This window comes from Sus scrofa, chromosome 2 (genome assembly GCF_000003025.6).
Source record: "Sus scrofa isolate TJ Tabasco breed Duroc chromosome 2, Sscrofa11.1, whole genome shotgun sequence".
In the NCBI taxonomy this organism is placed as follows: domain Eukaryota; kingdom Metazoa; phylum Chordata; class Mammalia; order Artiodactyla; family Suidae; genus Sus; species Sus scrofa.
In genome coordinates, this window is record NC_010444.4 from 138,047,078 (window position 1) to 138,068,174 (window position 21,097).

A 21,097-nucleotide genomic window follows, 5' to 3' on the forward strand; every position below is an offset into this window, starting at 1 on the left:
GATGGGCTAGTGTCCCAGGAGGAGGAACAGTTTTAATTACCAGTACCTAGAAAAATACTGCCTGTGAACCTCAGAGTAGGAAGATGGCCATTCTGATTGTCAGACCACCACAACTCCAAGACGCTCACCTTAACCCCGCCTCCACCCTGCCCATCACACAGCCAGGGAGGCCACACAGGTGGGTGCTGGCAGGCTGCCCCTTCCCAAGTGGCCAGGTCATGTGAATCCCAAGTTGGGGGCCTGCCTGGAGGTGTTTGAAGGAACATCACCTTTCTGAGCATGTGTATTGCGTTCTGGGTACCACCCCTTGTCCACGTTGGCACATTCCTGATCCACATACCACTCCGTACTCTGCTTTTGCACCTTAAAGGCCTTTCGTCCATTCAGTTAATATTCGTGGGGGGCCTCCTCTGGTACAGGAGTATATAGGCCCACGATAGGCATTTGGGATGCAACAATGAGCAAAACAAAGCTCTCTGCCCTCATGGAGCTGGCGCTTGAGCAGGGAGAACCGTAAACAACACACATGATAATAAATGAAAGAGCATCTTGGAAGGTAAGTTCTGTGGAAGAGAAACCAGAATCAGGAGTCCTGGGGGGTGGGGTCGGGTTGAGTACTAGGGCGAGATGGGTAGTCAATAGCCTTCTGTAGATAACAGAACCAAGAAGATGGATGGGTGGGTGTGTAGGCAGGTAGCTAGGCAGACAAGAAGGGGAAGGAGGGAGGGAGATGGCTGGCTTTGTTAGGAGGGAAGAAATTGGCTAATGCAGTGATGGAGGCTGAGAAGTCCCACTACCTACTGTCTCTGAGCTGGAGGCCCAGGAAAGCCAGTGGTGTAGGTCTAATCCCAAGTCCAAAGGCCTGAGAACCAGGGATGCGGGTGTGGTAGGTCTCAGTCTGAGTGCAGGAGCCGCCTGTCCCCGCTCAGGCCGTCAGGCAGAGAGCCCGTTCTTCTTACTCTGCCTTTTTGTTCTCTTCAGACCCTCGGTGGATGGGAGAGGCCCACCCACCCTAAGAGAGGGCGTCTGCTTGGCCTGATCTACTAGTTCACATTCTCATCTCAGCCAGAAACACCTTCAGAGACGCACTAGGAGTAAGACTTGGTCAAATATCTGGGCACTCTGGGGCTGGTCAAGTTGACAAATAAAATTTCCCACTGCAGCTGGCTATGGCCACACTCCGGCAGCCAGACAGTCTAGTTCAAGAATTCCTTGGCTATACCCACCCCCTGGCCCCCAGCCACGAGGCTCCGCAGCCCAGCCAGGCACTGCACCTGACGCAAGGTGGGGGCTGGCTGAGAGTCTTTCAGGAGAGCTGACAACTGTATTGACCCCAGTCAGAGAGCAGCGTTTCTCCGCTCCGACCTAGAGGGTCTGCTCCGTGACCTTCTCCTAATTCAGCGAGTTCAGGCACTTTCCTCTCTTACATACAGACGCACCCACATTCTTGGGTGTCCCTCGTCGCCTAGACTTACCCAACTGCTTCCCTCTCTCATTTCAGGTACAAGGTTGGTTTCCCAGGATCCCAGATGCTTTGGCAGTGCCCCGAGCTCCCTCCACCAGAGCCCGGATATGGAGCACCTCAGGCTTGCCTTTGGTTTCCCCTGCAGCAACCCTCAGACTGTCCCCACACACACCCTTCACCACAGCCCCAGACACTGTTCATCAGGCTTCAAGTCTGTGTTTAGGGTAATGAGTCTCCCTCTTATTACAGGAAGCATTTGACCGCTCAGCCCATTGATAGGAGTTTGTAGCTTTCTTTGTTCTGAGCATCAAGGACCAAATAAGTACCTAGAGACCAGAGAGGGTTTTCTCTATATTTATTCCAAAATAAAGATATAAAATTTTAAACAAATTATTACAGCGGTCTTGCTTTAGCATAGCTTATTTGATTGTTAAACTGGAACAACTTAAAGAGGAGGCTTCTAAATTCAATAAATAGAATAAATAACATTTCTTCTTCACACTCTGCCTCTCATCCTTTCTTTCTGGAAGCTTTCCAGGAGACTCCTCAGAAAGATAAGCGTGTTGCCTACTGTGGTTCGGTTGCATGGCTGTTCACAGGAAAAATCCTGCGGGAATAAAAGTTGACAAAGGCAGAATAACTAAAATTGCACGGAGCCCTGCAGTCCCGGGAGCCACCCTGTCCAGAGCTGGTGAGTGGTAGAGGGGACGGCCAGTGGGGATGGAGGTGTGCAGGGAACAGGGGCTTGAGTCATAGAGCAAATGGGTGGGGAGTCCATGGCTAGCGTGTGCGTAAGCGGCGTAGATGGTTGACTGTGGTAGGATTTTAGGGGTCTCTTTGCCCCCTCCCCCCACCGATGGTCCTAAATCTCCTTAGTAGAGGAAATCTTGGGACACCTTGAGGCTTAAAATGTTATTATCCTTTTTGGTTGTCCTTCCAAAATCATTTTATAGCACATGACTGAGAGTGGGATTTGGGCATCCCATAGACCAGAGTTCGATCTCAGCGCTGCCACTTATTAAACATGGAGCCTTCGGCAAATCAGCTAACCTGGCCGAGGCTGTTTCCTCTTCTACAGCAAGAGGATAGTAAATCTGACAGTTGTCATTAAGATAGGTATTCATGTATATTAAGGTATATTAAGGGCTATGTGCTCTTGATGGCAGAAACCCCTGTAGTTCAACAGCTGAGTGAGGAGGGGCCCTCATGTAGGTAACGACCAAAGTTCGCCCCCTCCCCTTTCCTCCAGCAGCTGTGGTAGATGCTCAGGAAGAGAACACGCTGATAGGCGTTTGGGGCAAATGACAGGCTTCCACCTGGACTTGGGTGTGTCTTCCTTTAAACACCTCTTTGGCCAATGGAAAGAAAACCTGTAACATACAGGCCACAGTATCTACTCAGCACATCTCTGAGGATAATTGAATCTCTAGGATAATTGAGAATTGTGTGGGCTATAGATTTTAGCTTCTTATTATAATCAGGCTTGATTCTTTCATTATTCAAGAGGTGGAGAGAGGTAAAAGCCAACAGAGGGGGGAGATTAAAAAAAAAGCAACAACAAAGGGGGAACAATGAGCTTTGGGGGCATATCTCACTTAATTCTGTTGTTCTGATTAAATTTCTTAGATGTCCCTAATCAACCTTGAACTACCAGTTCCAGCTTCATCACCCTTTCTCATTCAGATGGAGTTGGCGTTGACATTCACCCACAAATTACTAACCAGAACACATCACAGATAATAAAAACACACTCACTCCACACTTGTTGTTCTTGAGGGCTTCAACTGTTTTCTTCACCTTGCTGAAAATCAGGGAGAGTTCTGGCTTCGCTGTGGTGTTGCTCATCTTCGATAGGCCCTCCTGGAAGCACGCGGTGGTGCAGTCGTCCTGATAAATAACAACGATTTGGGAAAATGGACATTCAGAGGACAGCTCGGAGTTAAAATCACAAAGAGAAAGCTTTCGGAGACTATTTTAATTTAACCAGCGTAACCTAATCTTGCATTACTTTCAGACAGGTCCCTTGCCAGTCTAGGAAATGATCTTCAGTGTCTCAAGGGGAGACCATTTTCCCACAGTGACACTTCCTCGAACTTTCCAGTATGTTCCATCCAGGGAACCCACACCTGGGGCTCCCAGGGAACAGTCAGTTCCGAGTCTGCTTTTCAAAGGCTGCTGCTCTGTTTCCAGTCTTGTCAGAGTGCGTTTGAAAGTGCAGAGAAAGGAAAAGCCTTTTTCACACCAACCTGATGGGAGGTACCAACTGAATACAGCCAGTGTTTCTGCAGGCGCTAAAGTCATGGGATATAACCCAAGGGGATTTGCTGGGCCTTAACTGCATGGTTCCTCTGCAGAAGGCGCCATATGCTCTTGTCATCTGATGGAGGGACCATGGTGGGGTGTGGCACCTGACCTCAGCTCCGGGAAAAGCTCAGACGCTCCCAGCCCTTGCTCATGAGAGAGTAAAGCACAGCAGCACCTCGGCTCAGTGCTGCCGCCGCATCTTAACCAGGAACTTCCTGCCGTGCACCCTGTCTGCCGAAGTCAGAAACCCTTTCACTTTCCTTCCACCCACAACCTCAGATGCCCCATCCTCCCAGAGGGCAGCCTTCAGACCTTGCAGTAGCCACTCTAAGTGGGCGAAGGAGAAGGAGAGGATGAAGGCCAAAGGGAGAAGGCAGAGCACAGACATCGTTTAGGGCAGAGGAAGGACAAAAGGTTGTCATTTTCTTTACATTGTTTTGCAACCCTGCAGTGACCAGCAAAGAGATTACCAAGCGGTGTGATATGAGAGGCATCATTTGTTATATTCTCAATTCCAGTTTGGTTTAATTGTACACATGGCCACAATTCAAGATTCTTTTTTTTTTTTTTTTTTTTTTGTCTTTTTGCCTTTTCTAGGGCAAAAAGATATATGGAGATTCCCAGGCTAGGGGTCTAATTGGAGCTGTAGCTGCTGGCCTGTGTCACAGCCACAGCAATGCAGGATCTGAGCCTCGTCTGCAACCTACACCACAGCTCATGGCAGTGCCGGATCCTTAATGCACTAAGCGAGGCCAGGGATCGAATCCGCAACCTCATGATTCCTAGTCGGATTCGTTTCAGCTGCGCCACGACAGGAACTCCAAGATTTTTTAAATATGGAAAAGTGTTTAGACTTCTCAAGGAGCCTAAATACAATAAATATATACAGTATAGAATTTCAAGATTGTGAAAGGTTGTAAAAGGATGCACCGTCTATAACAATTGCAAGAAAGTAACACTTTCTTTTTTTTTTTCTTTTTTTTTCTTTTTAGGGCCACACCTTCCGCACATGGAAGTTCCCAGACTAGGGCTCAAATCAGGGCTGCAGCTGTGGTCTACACTACAGCCATGGCAACACTGGATCCTAGCCACATCTCTGACCTTTGCCTTAGCTTGTGGCAATGCCGGATCCTTAACCCACTGATCGAGGCCAGGGATCAAACCCACATCCTCACAGAAACAATGTCAGGTTCTTAACCCAGTGAGGCACAAGGGGTCCTCCTTAAGTAACACTTTCTTAGTTGAAATAGCAACTAGAAAAGTTTATTTTGACTTAACAATGTTCAAAAAACAAGATTATATTATTTTAGTATACTCACGGAAGGAATGGGCAGACATAAACAATCGGTCACCTGCAAAAGAGAAATTTCGGAGTAAAGATGCAAGATGTGGAAATTAAAATTAGTTCGGAAAGTTCTTAAAAGATAATTTACTCACATTGGGGCTGCAGCTGCATTTTGCTGGTGGGTGTTTCTAAAGTCAGGAGAGAGACAAGAACGTTCGATGAGTGGTGTGTTTTTCCTCCTCTTATATTTCACCTAAGTTTTCAACAGCAGCCTTTCCTGCTGGCCCCCCCACCTCTGTAGCTTACCTGCAGGTTGTTGATGAGGTGTTCAACATTCTTGATCCCTGTCAAGGTCATACACCCCTGGCTGGCCGAGGAACAGAGGAACAGGGCAGAGGCAAGGACCACAGCTGGGAACATCTTGACGCGGGGCTGGAGCTTGGCGTTTAGATGCCCTCAGATCGAGTCGTATTTAAAGCTCCCCAGCAATCATGGAAAAACCCTGACATCAAACTGATACTAATGCCCACTTTTTCTCTGTAAGTTTGGGCCACTCGATGTTGAAAAAAAAAAATGTATATACTTATATCTCAAATTGAGTCACTTGGCAAAGACTGTGTTACATTGTCCCAGGAAATATCGTTCCTCAGAAAAGATGCTTTTCAAAATGTGGGTACCAAGATGCTGTAGGAAAAGTTAAAGATCTTAAAACCATAAATTTTTTTTTTTTTTTTTTTTTTTTTTTTTTTTTTTAGGCAGAGATTCTCATCGTGACAGTGAAAATACTTTCCATGAAAGCCCAGGTCTGTATTTTCCCCTTTTTACTTTATTGGAAATGCTGATATAATAGCCAGTCATCAATATTCTAATGAAGAGGGGTAGGCAGGATGAGAAAGAGTGCAGGAAAGCTGTTTTGTCATCAGGGTTTTTGCAAGTTTTGTCATCGTTCCCTTTGGTCTTATTCTCCTCCCAAATCTTAGCGTAGTCCTGCACGCCTGGGGCCAGATTCTCCATCTCAGACAAATGCATCCTCGAGCAGCTTCTGAAGGAGGAAGTCTTCAGTCGTAAGCACGACTTTGCAACCACAGTGCCTGTTAAAACCAGCCTGGAGGATTCCTCAGGCCAGCACTGTGCAACATCCAGTAAAAACTCTGTGCTTGAAATAGGAAAACAGCTAACATTTATTCCTTACAAAATAAGCACTTTATGAGAATTAAGCCATGTGATGTGTACAGCCGCCAAGTGAAGTAGGTACGGTTTTGTCACCCCGTTTTTTATCTTTTAAACATTGTCTGTATCTTAGCTTCTCAGTCCTTTGATGGGGCTGTTGTTATCACTATGAGCCAGCAAGCAGTCTCACTGTAGTGTTATGATGTAACCACTGTAATTATCCTCATTATGCTATAGATGGGGAAACTGGGGCACAGAGAGGCAAATAATTGGGCCAAAGCCACACAGCCAGAAAACACCAAAATTTGTATTCTAGCCCAAAAGTTTGACTCTCAGGTTCAGCCCTTAATCCTCTGGCATTCCTGCTTCTCTGGGTGTATCTGTTGGGACATTGGCCTCTTGTGGGTCTCGTTCCCCCCCCCCCCCCTCCCCCTTATCCTTAGCACTTGGAAAAGTGCCTGGGAAACAGTAGGCTATCACTAAATGCTGCTTAGGTCAAATCATTCATGTGGAAAGTTTTTGAAATAGTGAGATTTTGTAAGCTTTCTTTTATTTTCTTTTTCTTTTTTTTTTCTTTCTTCAGGGCCACACCTGCAGCATATGGAAGTTCCCAGGCTAGGGGCCTAATCAGAGCTGCAGCTACCAGCCTACACCACAGCCACAGCAATGTAGGATCCAAGCCATGTCCTTGACCCACACCACAGCTCATGGCAACACTGGATCCCTAACTCACTGAGCGAGGCCAGGATCAAACCCGCATCCTCATGGAGACTCATCGGATTCATTTCTGCTGCACCACAACAGGAACTCCCTGTAAGGTTTCAAATCTAGTTTTTAGGAGATGTTTGGAGATGTGTATGCTTAAGAAAATATATCTTCTACACACTAGAGACCGAAAGGTGGCGTTCTTTTGCTTGGCACTTTGTGCAGTGATACCCAACTGGGACGAGTCGAAGATTTCTCGCTACTACTGTACGAGTGTGTGACATTGTTGCTTTTTCCTTAGGAGTGGTGATGGATCATTGGTGTTGGGCTGCACTCTGCGGAAGGGGAGTATCTTGGTGGCAAACAAGGTAAAGAGAAACTGAATTTTTTTCTTAATTTCTAAAGTCCTCCCACAGTTCTGATGTCTATGCCTGTCCTCTGTAGGCACTAGAAGGTTCAAAGGGCTCCCAGCCTATGGCAAACACTGTTGTTACCAAGTCTGGTACCTCTGCCTTTTCCTTGATGGTAGAACTCTGATTAGTTCAGGGTGTCAATGTGTCCAGCCAAACACTCCCTTTTTCGGGCTCTTTTCCTGCTCTAGGTGACCATGTGACATGTTCTGATCAGTGAAGTAACTGTAGGATTCTTTTGCTTTCCTGGTAACAGGAGACAAAAGCAGTGGAAACCTGCCCTTACCCCTTATTCCAATTTAGGCATGGATGCGATGGCAGGAGCTTCAGCAGCAATCTCGTAGCCAAGAAGGAATAGCTGGGAGAATTGCAATAATAGTAAGCCTGACACTTTACGTGAGTAGAGAATATTAATTAAAAAACAATGAAAATAAAACCATGAAAACAATAATGGAAAGTAACAATAAGAATACAAGAGTTGTACTAATTTCTAGTTAAGATATCAACTACTAATATCTTAGGCCTACCAAAGACCCTAGCCTTGAAACTCAGTAAAAATGGAGAACTCTTTTAGAACTGAAAGTTAGCGTAAGGAGAGATGCTAAAGGCGTACAAGCATCATGTTGAACCTTTTTTCCTGATATCACTGGAAGACCAAAAAGAGACTTGAAAGGACAATCATCTCACTATGTGAATGAATTCTATTTAATGCTGTGACTATGAGCCGTGGAAATCATTCCACATACCAACCGCCTCTCACACTCAGGAAAACATTACACCACCCCTCTTACTGCCCAGGAGGGGGCTGTACCCAAGAAGAAAAGTGGGCTTGTCCGAAGCCATGCCTCTAGTTACTGGTAAGGGGTAGCGTAATGTCATGATTAAGACCAGGGACCATGAAAGCAGACTGCCCGGGTTCCGATCTTGCTTCTGTCATTTGTTAGACCCATGGCCTTGGGTGAATATCTTGAGCTCTTCAAGCTTTCATCTCCTGACCGAAACCAAGGATGTGGATGTAAAAAATGGGGTGGTTTGTCGTGTAAGGCCTGTCTCAGAGGATCCTTGTAAAGATTAAAAGAAATGTTTGCAGGAGTTCCCAGTGGCCTCGTGGTTAAAGATCTGGTGTTCTCACTGCCGTGGTTCGAGTTCAGTTCCTGGCCCAGGACCTTCTGCATGCCACAGGCCTGGCTCAATGTGGATCAGTTTGAAGTTTTATTGGACAATGTAGTCTAGTTTAGGAATGACAAACTATAACCTACTGGGCCAGATTCAGTATAAGGCTTGAAAGCCAAGAATAGTTTTTCATCTGTTTGATGTGTTGTTAAAAAAGTAATTAAGAGATAAAACTCAAAGAAGAATGTGTGGCAGGGACCTGTATACAGCCTGTGATGCCTAAAATATTTACCGCCTGACCCTTTACAGAAAAAGGTTGCCCATCCCTGGTCTAGTTCATGTACCACCTTCCTCACTTTCAGAAGACACCATCTCTTATCTCCCCCTCCTGGGGAGGGCAGAGCGAGGAGCTGCTGCTGGCCCAGGTGTCCCTTCTCCTGGGTCCTTCGGGTCATTCAGGTCAGGGCTCTGTATGGCGGGGAGGCAGTGGGGGCCTGGGAGCTTCGGCTGCCAGATTCTCTTTCCTGCCGCTGTCTGTGGGTGAGCCTGATGGGCCCATGACCTAGACGTCTTCTCCCGCTGTAACCAGGGACCACCGTCAGTGGGCTCTCAGGCAGGCCCTGGTTTTCTGGGAAGAGCTTCACATGTTGAAGTCAGGAGAAAAGTGGGTGAACTGACATAGTTTTCTCCCCAGGCCAAATTCTGGCCTGAGCAGCTAGTCTTGGGTCACCCACCTTCCCACCCACCCCTAAGAGCCGGTGCCCGGAAGGGGGATCAGCTGACCTGGGTGCCTGGTGGGCAGTTACCCAGCCTTTCCAACCCTTACCGCTCAGGAACCTGGGCCACATCACCGAGCCCTGCCTCCTGGAGGGAAGGAGTGTTCAGTTTGGAGTTGCGCATGCAGGAACCACGTTTCCATTGGGAAATGTGGTCCGGTCTGATCCAGACTCTGCTCTTACTCCTCTCTCTCCCTCACCTCCGACCCTCCAGCCACGGTTTGTTTTTATATCCAGCCTTCAGGCCTTTTACTCTAGCTATGCTCTGCCTGCAGTATTCTTCCTCAGCTCTTCCAGGTATGGCCCGTTCTCATCCTTCTGGTTTCAGCTCCAAAGCCACCTCCTCCGGAAAGCCCTCCCTGATCACAGTAATCACTGTAATCTGCATGGTTCTGCCTGAGTGTCTGTTCCTTCTGCTGGGCTCTCAGTTCCACGAGAGCCGATACGATGATTGACTCTCGTTCATCCTTGTTTGTTCAGGGCATAGTCTGTATTAAGTGCTCAGCAGTTACTGATTAAATGAATGAATGACAAATGAATTGTGTAAAAACTTATTAAATGTATATTTTCTATGACATGGCCAATACATAGTCCCAGCAGATCAATAACCAGAAAAGAGCAGATTTAGCATTTTAAACACCTGAGCAAGGAAAGCATTTGAAGAGTGATTCAGCAGTGAACAAAATAAACCCTCCTGTTCAGTCCCTGGAGAAATTCGAAGTGTCTTTTCATCTCATCTCCCTTTCAGTTCTCATTGAACTGCCTGAGGAAGGCCTGTCAGCTGTGGGAACTCCAGCTCTGTAAAGAATGAAACAGAGAGAGAAGGTTCTTTACAATTCTTTCCCATCTCCCCACCCACTCGTTACAAAAAAGAAAGAGATGCTGGTTTTATTTAAACGGTTTTATGTAAATGGTAGCTCTGCAGTTCAAAACACCATTAAGACAGCAGATGTTTATCTACACCAAGTCTACAACTTTTGAAGTTTAGCTTCTAGGATTTCTTTCGGTATCAAAATGTAAGTATGCAAATGATCTCTTACAGAGGAAATACGCCAAGCTCAGAAATTAATTACTCACCTATTTTAAATATCAAGGAGACTGGAAAGTAAGATGCCTACCAAGATTTAGCATAGATAACATATTTCACAATAAATGACAAAAGGCAATACTCAACCATGTGTTTTGTCCTAAAGATAAAGTCTGACATTTTTATTTTATGACTAAAAACTCATGTGTCATGGATTATTTCTCTAGGAATAAAATAAAATGGTTATTTGTTCTAGGAAGCCAACAGCGCAAGATGACACACCCCCCAAAAGTCACTTTTTCTAAGTAAAACCCATCCTACCTTTTTCTATAAACAGATAAGAGATAACTAACTTCTTAAATAGTTATTTCCAGGTTAATAGTTCCCAATCAAGTATGTGGGGCAAACCCCACTGGCGGTGCTGTCATCCCTGTAGGGCTTCTCCCCCATTCTCCTCCAAGGGGGTGATTTCTTTATTATTTTTTTTTAGGGCTGCACCCGCAGCTTATGGATGTTCCCAGGCTAGGGGTCCAATCTGAGCTCTAGCTGCCAGCCTACAGCACGGCCATAGCAATGCAGGAGCCACACCATGCCTATGACCTACGCTGCAGCTCACAGCAATGCCGGAACCTACTGTGTGGGGCCAGGGTTCAAATCCATGTTCTCATGGATGCTAGTCAGGCTCGTTACCGCTGAGCCCAGTGGGAACTCCAAGCAGGTGATTTCCAACTGGGTGCCCTGCACCTCTCCCCTGTGTCCCTCCTAAGCAAATTCTGGGTCCCATGGACACGGGGCCTACTGCTCCCAGGTTGGCCCCTGTGCAGTTTCCAGAGCTCCAAACCCAGCATCTTTTCCCCTCTGCCCTCCTCTCTTCTTCTTCTCTTCACTGTTGGTGAATAACCGCCCAGGCTATGCTTCTAAGTGGAATTTTCACATCCTCCCATCAGCACAGCCCATCAGAGCCTGAAAATTGCCCCTACATTTGTTAGTACAGTGGGACCCCCTTTGCTGTGGCCAGTTTATTAGTGTCTACCTAATTAAGAAAGGACGAGAACTCCTGTTCTGGATCACGTTCGGAAAGGCACTCAGATTTGTTGAACCCTTATATACACCTTATATACACCAGGTAACATATTAGGACTTGGTGCCTATTATCTAACTCAGGCCTTGGAATAATCTTTGGTAGCCACATTTTACAGATGTGGAAACTGAAGCTCAGAGAGGCTTAGTCACCTTAGTCACACAGCTAGCACTTTTGAACTGGATTTATCTGACCCTGAGGCTGTGCGCTTGTCTGCTAAACTGCACGTCCATCTCCATTTTCACTGATCCAACTTTATAGCCTGTATTCCAAGTCCACTTAATACAATCAAGAAATGAAAGTGTGGCTTTGGGGCTGGGGAAGGTAGATTCTAGAGATCAGCTGTATTGGTTTCCTGAGGCTGCCATAACAAGTATCACAAACAGGTGACCTAAAGCAACAGAAGTTATTGTCTCATGGTTCTGGAGGCCAGAAGTCTGAACTTGAAGTGTGGGCAGGGCTGGAAGCAGCCTGACCCCTGCAGAGGTGGCTGCTGGAAAGAGGTAGGGAATAAGCCTAGGAAGTTAGAAGGGTCAGGCAGACCCTGTGCCATCAAGGGTGCTTTGGCCGCAGATGGCAGAAACCGCAGTGAGTACTGGCTTAACCTGAGGAAATTGACCACCTCACACAGCACAGGGGTCCCCAGGGTTGGGGAGCAAGACTCAGCTGCCTCCCTTTCTGCTGGTTGGCTTTGCCCTCAGGGCACCTCACCTTGTGGCGTGAGATGACTGCTCCAGGTCGAGGGCGCACATCCAGATGCAGCAAGAGAAACTCCAGCTTTGTGATTGAAGGTCAGGCATTTTTCAGGCTTTCACGTTCAACACGTACCATCAAACTGCCTTCCAGAAAGTTTGTCTATCATATACGATTTCATTTATAATAACCTCATAATCAGGTTTGAGGATGTCAATTTCTGACATCCCTGCCAACACTAGATTTTCTTTTATTAACTTTGGACAGCATAGTGTGTCTGACCCATAATAAATGCTAATATATGTCAAATTAATTAGCTGTTACTCATTTATATTTCTTCATTTGTTTATTTCCTGTTTCTGTTTTGCTTACTGGTTTCTATGAGTTCCTTGTATGTCTTTGCTTTTCAGAGATAGTACATTTATTCTTCCTCTACTTATTCTGGCTGTAGTGGTTTTTTGCTGTTGTTGTTTTTTGGCTGTGTAGATATTTTCATGTGGCCAAACATATAACGTATTCGCTTCTTTTTCTAGATTGTCAATTATTTCATTTTAGCAATTATATCTTTAATCTTTGGCATTTAACTGAGAGTATAAAAGAATCTAATGTATTTTTCTTCTAAATTTGTTTAATACTGGAGTTCCCATCGTGGCTCAGTGGGTTAAGAACCCAACTAGGATGCATGATGATATGGGTTGATTCCTGGCCTTGCTCAGTAGGTTAAGGATCTGGCGTTGCCACAAGCTGTGGCATAGGTGGCAGATGAGGCTTGCCTCTGGCGTTGCTTGTGGCTATGGTAGGCCAGCAGCTACAGGTCTGATTCAGCCCCTAGCCCTGAAACTTCCATATGCTGCAGGTATGGCCATAAAAAGAAAAAAAAAATTGGTTAATACTATTATTGGCTAAATATCTCTTTTTCTTACTGATTTAAAATATCACCTTTGCTGAGTACTGTGTTTCTGGACTCTGATTTGTCTCAGTGAGCTGCCTACTTTTACTGGTGTCATAGTACTGTGCTTTTTAATTTCTGTGGCTCTTTTGTATATCTAAGTATATGTTGCGAATATCTGCCTGCCTCTTATTACTTGTCATTTTCAAAAGTGCCTTAGACGGTTTCAAACATTTATAGCCCTAGAACGGCTTTAGAATCCATTTGATAAATTTCCTCCAAAAAAAAATCATATCATTTTTTAATTGGGATTGTGTTCAATATTAATTGATTTAGGAAAAAGTGTGTCCTTAAAATATTGAATATCTCCATCCAGGATGATGATATGTCTCTATATAATCAAGCCCTTTTTATTTTCCTCAATTCAACTTTATAGTTCTTTTTCATACAGGTTCTGCATAGTTTTGTGAAGTTTATTCCTGGGTGTAGCTATTTACTTAATAATATTTATTGGGAACTTATTATATCTTAGGCATCCTTCCAGGCTTTTTGAGATAAAGCACTGAGCAAAACAAAAGTGCCTGGTCTTGGGAAGCCTGCGTTCTAGAAAGCAGAGGAAGATAATGAACAAACATCTTGGTAATATGTCAGGTGGTCATCAATGCCATGAGAATCCAAAGCAGGTGCGGGCACCGTGCGTGGTGGAGGGCGGGGCCAGGTTCTTTCCCCTGGCGGGTGATTTCGAGCAGTATCAACTCCTAATCTGGTGACTTGAGGAGAGGCCCAAAGAAAGTACGTCAGTTAGGCTGATACCTTGCAGAAGAACATTTCAGGCAGAGGGAAAAGAAAGCTCAGAGGTGCCGAGGTTCGAGCATGTCTACCCTGCGGCAGGACCAGCAAGGAGGCTGGTGTTTCTAGAGCAGAGTGATTGAAGAAATGAATGGAAGCGTTGGGGTCAGAGAGGCGGCTGGAAGGCAAATCATACAGAACCTGGCAGGCAGCGAGGAAGCCTGGAGATTTTCCTCTGAGTAAGGCGAGCATCATTGGAGGGCTTTGCACAGAGGGCTGACCTCATCTGACCTATGTTTGAGGTCGTGGAGAAGAGCTGGGACACTGGTGTGGAAGACCTCATTGCCTCTTACAATCAGGAGATCCACGAGGCTGCTACTGAGATAGGCTGTGTAAGAGCTGATGGTGGCTCAGACCAAGGAGGTGTCAACTGTGCTAGAAAGGAATAATCAGAGTCTGAATGTAGTTTCTTAAAGTACAGCCACTGGATATGCTAGTGGGTTGGCTAAATGATGAGAGAGAAAGTGTCATTAACTGAGCTTAGGAAGACTACAGCTGAAATAAGCATTGGAGTAGAAGAGTTGGTATAGGGTGAGTTTTGTTTGGGACATGTTTAGTTTGAGATGCCTATGAAGCATCCAGGGACATTTTTTTGTTTGTTTGGTTTTATTTTTGTTTTTTTGTTTTTTTGTTTTTTGTTTTTTGGGTTTTTTTTTGGCCATGCCTATAGCATGCAAAAGTCCCAGGCCAGGGATCAAACCACATTACAGCTATAATCAACGCCACAGTGGTGACAATGCCAGATCCTTAACCCACTGGGCCATGAGGGAACTCCCAGGAGGCATGTTAAATAGACAGTAGGATATAAAAAAGTTGAGTAAAGAGGTGAAATGTTTTCAATTTCAATAGCTTTTGGGTACAGGGTTATATTTTCTGACTGGTTACTGCTGATATAGAGATGTAATAGCTTCTTTTACTATGTAACAAATGACCACAACACTTTAGTGGTGTGCAACAATGATACGTAATCTCACATACATCTGTGTGTTTCAGGTAGGCTTGAAGAGCACTGCTGACCTTGTCTGGGCTCACTTACATGTCTGCAGGCTTGCAGTAGTTGGCTAATCTAGGTTGGGCCTGGCTTGAGCACCTTAGCTCCTACATAACCTGAGACCAGTGGGATAATCCAGAAACATTCATCTCATGGTAGTGGAAGAAGTCTAAGAGTAAGCCCAAAGCTTAGTTTCACCTCAAGCCTCTGTTTGCATCACTGCTGCCAACATGCCAGGGCCAAAGCACGTCATATGGCTGATCAGTGAGCAGAGCAGGTCCCCCAGCCCACAGCAGTTACATGGCAAAGAACATGGGTATGGGGAGAAGGAGAACCGGGGCCACAAGATACAATCCAACACAGTGGAAAAAGCGTCATTGCATCTTTATCTTGTATCTACCAACTGCCAAGCCCTCTTACTACTTCTCATGATTTTCCTCTCATTCTCTTGGTGTTTCCCCCTTAGGCAGATATTTTCGTCTGAAAATAATAATCCTCTAGTCCAGGGATCAGGACACTTTCTTAAATGTGCGGTTAGTGAGTATTTCAGACTTTGTAGGCTGTATGGTCTCTGTCCCAACTCTTCAACTTTGTGGCTGTAGCAGGAAAGTATAGACATGATATACATCAATGGGTGTGGCTTTGTCCCCATAAAACTCGGTTTAATGAAAACCAGCAGGCAGCCCATATTTATGGACCCCTGCGACTGCTGCTGCTCTAATCAATTCCTTTAGAATACTACCTCCATTTCTTCATTTTATTGTTATTTCTTAGCCAGAACTAAGGAAGTGCCATTGTGGTCATAAGCAAACCTTGTGGCCGTTTCTGCACTTTACTGGGAATGCTTTCAATGTTTTCCACTTAGATAATCATGTTTGCTGTTAACTTCATAATAGAGAATAGTTTGAGTTTCTAGTTTACTTTTTTTAGAAAGGATCACTAGGAGGACAACAGATGGGATGGGAGGAAATAGTTGCAACTAATAAGGGCTTAATCTCCAAAATATACAAACAACTCATACAACTCAGCAACAACAAAAAAAACAAAACAGCCCAATTGAAAAATGGGCAGAAGACCTAAACAGACCTTCCATTAAAGACGATACATGAATGGCCAGCAGGTACATGAAAAGATGTTCAATACCTCTAACTATTAGAGAAACACAAGTCAAACTACAACGAGGTACCACCTCCCACTGGTGAGAATGGCCATCATTAATAAGTCTACAAATAACAAATGCTGGAGAGGGTGTGGAAAACACTGCACTGTTGGTAGGAATGTGAATTAGTACAACCACTATGGCAAACAGTATGGAGGTTCCTCAGAAAACTAACAATAGAACAACTATATGACCCAGCAATTCTACTTCTTGGGTATACATCTGGACAAAACTCTAATTCAGAAAGATACCTGTGCCCATAAGCATGTATGGACTTTCATTCAAAAACATACATGCACCCCTTTGTTCATTGCTGCACGATTCACAATAGCCAAGACATGGAAACAACCTTAATGGCCCTCGAGAGATAAATGCATAAGAAGATGTGGTACATATACACAGTGGAATACCACTCAGCCTAAAAAAGAATGAAAGAATGCCGTTTGCAGCAACATGGATGGAACTAGAGATTCTCCTACTAAGTGGTCAGAAAGAGAAAGACAAATACCATATGATATCACCTATATGTGGAATGTGATTATGGCGCAAACAACCCTATCTATAAAACAGAAACAGACTCACAGATGCAGAGAACACACTTGTAGCTATCAAGGGTGATGGGGAGGGAGTGGGATGGCCTGAGATTTTGGGGGTAGTAGATGCAAACTATTACATTTACAATGGATAAACCATAAGATCCTACTCTATAGCACAGGGGACTATATCCAATCTCCTGGGCTAGACCATGATGGAAAATAATATAAAAAAGTATATATTCTTTTTTTTTTTTTTGTCTTTTTGCTATTTCTTGGGCTGCTCCTGCAGCATATGGAGGTTCCCAGGCTAGGGGTCGAATCGGAGCTGTAGCTGCCAGCCTACGCCAGAGCCACAGCAACACGGGATCCGAGCCGCGTCTGCGACCTACACCACAGCTCACGGCAACGCCGGATCGTTAACCCACTGAGCAAGGGCAGGGACCGAACCCGCAACCTCATGGTTCCTAGTCAGATTCGTTAACCACTGCGCCACGACGGGAACTCCTGTATGTTCTTTATTGTAATTATAAAGGAAGGAAAGGATCACCGAATTCTATTGAGTGTCTTCTAAGTTCCTGTCAGGACCATGAGCATTTTATCTTTTCACTTACTCATGTGATGAATTATTTTAATAGATTACCAAATGTTGAATCATCCTTGTTTTGCTGGAATAAGTTCTATTTGGTCATACTGCATTACCATTTTAACACACTGCTGGATTCCGTTTGGCATGCCTTTATTTTGGATTTTTTATATGTAATACACACTGGGAGGGAGGTCTTCTTAGGCTCAAACATTCAGCTAAATATAGACTCAGCTAAAGGTTTAGACTCACAGACTATCCTAGCTTACCTTCAGTACTCATCTCCTCGGAAGGGTAGAGGATGCACATAATTTGCAGGAGAGTGGTGGTGGTTGCTCCTTTCAGGGGAAGAGGTCATCCAGGGCCCATTCCTTTAGCCCTGCAGATGAGATGCCCTGGTGTGAAGGAGAACGGCTCCTCTTAGGAGGGGAAGGATGGTCGGGACTTAAAGACCTTATGTCCCATAGGAGCCAACATCTCTTGGAAGAGGTGCATTGGTACGGCTTCCAAGTCCCCTGCATTCAGGGGAGCCCAAGGCTGTGACGTCCCCATGAGGAAGTTACTGTTCATGTATAGCCTTCCCAGTCCAGACATACGTTGCCAGTCAGGCCCAGGTGATATTTTACCTTCATCAGATTTTTAGGCAGCTACAACTACAAATTTAGCAGAAATGCCAAATTCTCTTCCAGAAGGGGAAATGGTTGCATCAATCCATTACCTACATCCTCTATATCCGTAAGTGAGTTCATTTTCAACTTTCCCTTTTTTGAGCTTCCTTTTTGAGGCTTTGGTCAGGGGTAGGCTCTTCTCATAAATGCATTAGGAAGCTTTCCATCCATACCCTTTGGAAAAGTTTAATTAGTATGAGAATGTGCAGTGTCATCACTCCTCCATGGAAAGCATGGATTTTTCTTGTTCATTTCTTGTGCCTGGGACACAGCAGTTAGAATAGTTGCTGTCCTTTCCGTGCTCCCAGAGAGGAGTCTGTGGTATTGTTCTGTGTTCCTGCCATAGCAGAGGGAAGCATTTACAGTGTCCAGAGCCCTTGATGTCCTGCAAAGGAAAGGGAGGATGTCCTCAAATTCCTTGTGGAAGGAACTCACTTCAGTAGCACCAGCCTTGACTTCCAAATGGAACAGTATATTCACACAAGGAGAAATGATGGTATCTGCATCATAAATCTGAAGAGAACCTGGGAGAAGCTGCTGCTGACAGCTCATGCTATTACTGCCTTTGAAAATCCTGTTCCAGCACTACCGGCCAGTGGGCTGTGCTGAAATTTGATGCATCCCCTGAGGCCACTCCTGTTGGTGGCTGGTTCAGTCCCAGAGCCATCACTAACCAGATCCGAGCAGCCCTCAGGAAGCTGCAGTTTCTGCTGGCCACTGATCCCAGGGCCAACTGCCTGCCTCTCTCAGAGACGTCTTAGGCTAACCCACCTACCATTGTCCTGTGTGACGCAGACTCTCCTCTGTGCCGTGTGGACACTGCTACCCCATGCGTGGGCTGGGCTGCCTACTCAGCAGGTCTGGTGTGGTGGATGCTGCCAGCAAGTTCTCTGCCTCCACGGTGCCATCTCCCGTGAGCGCTCAGGAGAGGTCACACTTGCTCTACTTCTGTGGAGACTCTGAGGATGGAAAAGCCACAGCGACAGCTGAAAAGGCATTGACCCTAGAGAAACTGCAGGATGAACAGACTGCTCCAGCTCTCAAATTTACAGTTCCTCAACCAGAGGTGCCAGTCTGGGCTGCAGGTGCAGGTGCCCTCTGCCTATTCACTGGATCCTGCTCAAGGCTGAGCCAGCTGGCCTCCCGGCATGGAACTGTAGCCAGTGAGGAGGCACATATGCTGAGTCACCTAAAGCTGTTCTTCCACAGACTCCTAAACAGAAAATGCAAATAAGGGTGGCAGAAAATACAACATTTCTTTAAAAAGAAAAGAGAAGAACGTATTGCTGAATGAATTAAGTTCTCATAGAACTTGTCCTTTAAATCTGGATCTGATGGCTTTTGGAGGTTAATTCTTTGGCATGTTTATCTTTTTAGTGTTCTGCTAGGTTTTCCACTTCTTGATTTTTTAAATGTGCCTTTTTCTAGAAAGTGAACCTAGATTTGTGCTAAGAAAGTAGTGATATTGTGCATTTTACCCACATTCTCTCTTTGATAAAACTTGTAAGAGGAGTTCCCGTTGTGGCTTAGTGGTTAACGAACCCAACTAGGATCCATGGGCCACGCGGGTTTGATCCCTGGCCTCGTTCAGTGGGTTAAGGATCCAGCATTGCCATGAGCTATGCTGTAGGTCACAGATGAGGCTTGGGTCCCTCATTGCTCTGGCTGTGGCGTAGGCTGACGGCTACAGCTCTGATTCGACGCTTAGCCTGGAAACTTCCATATGCCCCAGGTGCGGCCCTAAAAAGAAGAAAGACAAAAAACAAACAAACAAAGAAACAAAAAAAACTTGCAAGAAATTTATATGTTTATTTCCAGAGGGTTGAGTTATGCTTTTATTTATCAATACCGTGTATGATTTTTCTTGTTGTTCTAACCATTTTTGCTAAATTTTTAATTATTGCCTTTATTAATTCCTTCTTCTTACTTGATTTAGGTTTACTTTATTGATCTTCTTCCAGTTCCTTGAGTCATGTGCTTGCTTACTTTTCCAAGCAAATCGTAGCTCCAGTAATTGAGTACACTGTGTGGCGGGGACAGGGCTGCATGCTTTCCTTGCCTTATCTCAGCGAATCCTTGTACCACCCCAGAGGCCCCGTAAGAAGTCTTTGTCACACAGTGGTTGTGAGTGCAGACACGCACTATAGGTGCCGCCATGTAGAACTTTTTGACCTTGTGCAGGTGACTTCTCTGTTGCTCCTATTTCCTCATGTAAAATGGGATAGTCAAATAATCCACAGTATAGGCCTGTTATGGGAGAGAAATAAATTCGCACACATAAAGCTCCTAGAACGGTGTCTGGCACATAATTTTCAAATAAAAAAAATATTCACCAATGGAAGCACAAATGTTATATTTATATAATTCACCATGGAAGAAAATGTTATTATTTACAGGTAAGGAATGGAAATTAACTTTATAAAGTTAAGTAACTTGCCGAGCATCACATAGCTATTACTAGATAAGAAGGCACTCTTTTGAACATGGCCTGGTATATAGGTTGCATATTCTCATTAATTTCTTTTTTAAAAATTGAACCACACTTGATTTACAATGTCGGGTTAATATTTGTGGTAATCAAAGTGTTTCCGTTTATATATATATATTCTTTTTTATATTTTTCCATTATGATTTATCACAGGATATTGAATCTAGTTCCCTGTGTTATACAGTTGGGCCTTGTTCATCCCTTCTGTATTTAGTTTACATGCGCTTACCCCAAACTCTCAATCCATCATGCCTCCCCCTCCCCCATTAATTTCTTCATCTATGATTTCAGTTTTGGTTTCTTCCTTAATGAAGTTTCTATTGGTTTTTCCTCCGTACGAAACCTTTTGGTTTCTTCCTATCTGCATGACCTTCTTTGTTGAAGCTCAAAAATTTGACCAGAATTTGTCTAGTTGTGGCTGTTCTTCTTCATTCCTGGTTAGCACAGAGCCCATTTGATCTTAAGATAATAATCTTTCTTGCAGTTAAAATCTTTTTTATTAGTTTTTTTTTAATCTCCAACTTTCATTTTGTAATTCCTATTGAACGTATGATGAGATGTCCTAAACTTATTTTTCATGCCTTTGTTTTTCCCTTAATTTCTTATCGTTGTTTTTACTTCTGATTTCAGGGGGAGCTTTTGGATTGGGTCCTTTAATACCCAGTTCAATCATTTTCAGAATCCAGTCTGTTGTTTAACTGCCTCTACTGGTTTTTTTTTCCCTCACCAGTGAAAGTTTTCATTTAAAAATTTCAACGTGCACCACAATAGTATATAATAAGCTCATGAACCCCTCTTGTGCCATTTTTATAAAGATGATTAATTAAAAATTCCATCAAAACTTTCATTTCCATCAAACTTCCTTTACATTGGATATAGCCAGCCAACTTCTCTTTCTCCAACAT

At 44.6% G+C, this 21,097-nt stretch overlaps 1 protein-coding gene and 1 pseudogene across 1 annotated transcript; one reads left to right on the forward strand and one right to left on the reverse strand.

Annotated features, from left to right (window-relative positions):
- Window positions 1,866-5,511, reverse strand: IL9 (interleukin 9). Its single transcript, NM_001166043.1, is given in 5 exon segments — window positions 1,866-2,072; window positions 3,221-3,352; window positions 5,089-5,121; window positions 5,207-5,242; window positions 5,361-5,511. Coding segments are annotated over 5 exon segments (426 nt in total). The 5' UTR covers window positions 5,475-5,511; the 3' UTR covers window positions 1,866-1,961.
- LOC106509566 lies at window positions 14,001-19,208 on the forward strand (annotated as a pseudogene).